General features: G+C 63.8%; 1 protein-coding gene across 1 annotated transcript in view; it reads left to right on the forward strand.

Moving 5' to 3' along the window:
- Prob1 (proline rich basic protein 1) overlaps nucleotides 1-1,920 on the forward strand; it is a 3,769-nt gene that overhangs the window by 1,022 nt on the left and 827 nt on the right. The window contains exon 2 of the mRNA XM_010613909.2: nucleotides 120-1,917. Coding sequence (XP_010612211.1) covers nucleotides 120-1,917 — 1,798 coding nt within the window. The remainder of the gene's footprint in view (nucleotides 1-119; nucleotides 1,918-1,920) is intronic.

The raw sequence follows: 1,920 nt of genomic DNA on the forward strand, positions 1-1,920 counted from the left end.
ATGGTTTCCCATACATAAGGCCAAAATCTGCTTACTGATTCTCAAATGAGATGCAATCCAAATCCAACCCGGCCCATGGGCTTGTTCCTGCAGGTTCACAGGCTGCCCCAGGGATTCAGCCTCCCCACTAAACCTGCCAGGACTACAGGCTTCTCATGGGTTCCTTCAATAAAAGGCAGCACCGGCTCCCTGGACGAATCGCTGAGCCGCCTGCAGGTCGCAGCGGGCCTCGTGCAGACGGCGCTAGCCAGAAAACTGAGTCCTGCGACCCCAGCCCCGAGTAGTGCCACCGTTAGACCAACGGAGCGGCCAGAGCCTAAGACTGGAGAAACAGCGCACAGCGCCCGCGTGGTCCTGGAAGAGGCTCGGTCTTGGCCACCCCGCTCACAAGAGAGTTCAAGCCCCGCCAGAGCCCCACGGCCTTGGCCCAGCCTCCGTGAGCGCGCTATCCGGCGCGACAAGCCAGCTCCTGGGACAGAGCCACTGGGTCCTGTTAGTTCTAGCATCTTTTTGCAGTCAGAGGAAAAGACCCAGGAGGCACGCAACCAGAGACCCAAGACTCGATTTCCGAAAGAGACTCCGGGTCGAATCACCCCAAGAGAACGGAATCCGTCTTTGGAGTCCAGCGTCCCCTGGGAGGCTCCGAGGAGGGCGGAGAAGCCTAAGAGCCCCTCTCGGTTGGGCCAGGCTCCAAATGGGGCCGTGCGGGATTCTCGCTGCCCGTCCCCTCAGAACCTGTCCCCGTGGGATCGGACTGTCTTGAGGGTGAGTAGCCCTCCGTTCCGTGAAGCATCTTCCGCGTGGGAAAATCGGAATCCCGCCGTCGAGGAACCTGTCAGCAGGAGGAGCCCTTCCCCACCAACCCTCTCCCAGTGGAGGCAGGGTGGTGTGAGGGCTAGAAGGAGTCCATCCCCCGAAGTTCCTTCCCAGTGGGAAGTTCCGCCTCCGGCAGTCCGGGATGCCACAGGGCAGGGTAAGCGCCCGTCCCCACCAGCCTTGTGTCCGTGGGGCACGCCAGATAGTCCTATTGGGACGCGGAGCCCATCGCCCCAGGAGACCTGGGGACTCAGTCTGCAGGGCTCATCCACAGCATTTAGGCGGGAAGTTGTGAATGGCGTAGCTCAGGAGTTGGCATCGCCTACACCTGGGACCCCAGAACTAGCAGAGGTACAGAGCCCGCCCATGCGGGAAATTCCAGAGCTTGCCTTGCGCAGCAATCAGCCTTCACCAGAGGTAGATGCCCCCGAGCAGCCCCGCAGTCACCTCGTGGGCACGCTGAGCTCTGACACGCGCCCAGGAGTCTGGGGCTCTGGAGAAGCGGCCTCTGAACGCCCGCGCGTGGCCATTCCGCGGCCGCGAGATGTGCGCAAGATGGTGAAGACCACCTATGCACCCAGCTTCCCCGCGGGAAGCCCAGGGTCAGGGAAGCCTGCGCCTCCTAAAGATACCTTCGGGGAGGAGGGCGGCCTATCCCAGACACGAGAGCTCCAGGCGCCGGGGTCCTCCGCTCCGGCTCACTACACCTCCGTTTTTCTCAAAGACTTTTTGCCAGTCGTGCCGCACCCCTATGAGCCCCCGGAGCCGCCCCTCGACACAGTTCCCCGGGACGCCTCGCAGCCCAACGGAGTCTTGAGGCGGAGGGCAGAAAACAGCACGGCAAAACCCTTTGCTCGCACTGAGATCCGCTTGCCGGGCGTCCTGGCCTTGGGCCGCCTGCCGGAGAGAACCCCGGGAACCCAAGCGCGCGGTACCGGCCGAGAGAACCCGGATGCGGAGGCTTGGCGCCTCATCCCAGACGGCGAGGGTCGGACCAGCCCCCTAGGCGGCGCTTACCCCTCACCTCTGCCGGCCCCTAAAGTGCCCCCGGAGCCTTCGCCACCCCGCCCAGGCTCTCCGCGGCCGCGCCTCAACTCCAGCGCT

The sequence above is a fragment of the Fukomys damarensis genome, unplaced genomic scaffold (assembly GCF_012274545.1).
Source record: "Fukomys damarensis isolate Sample0158 unplaced genomic scaffold, DMR_v1.0_HiC HiC_scaffold_3, whole genome shotgun sequence".
Classification (NCBI taxonomy): Eukaryota; Metazoa; Chordata; class Mammalia; order Rodentia; family Bathyergidae; genus Fukomys; species Fukomys damarensis.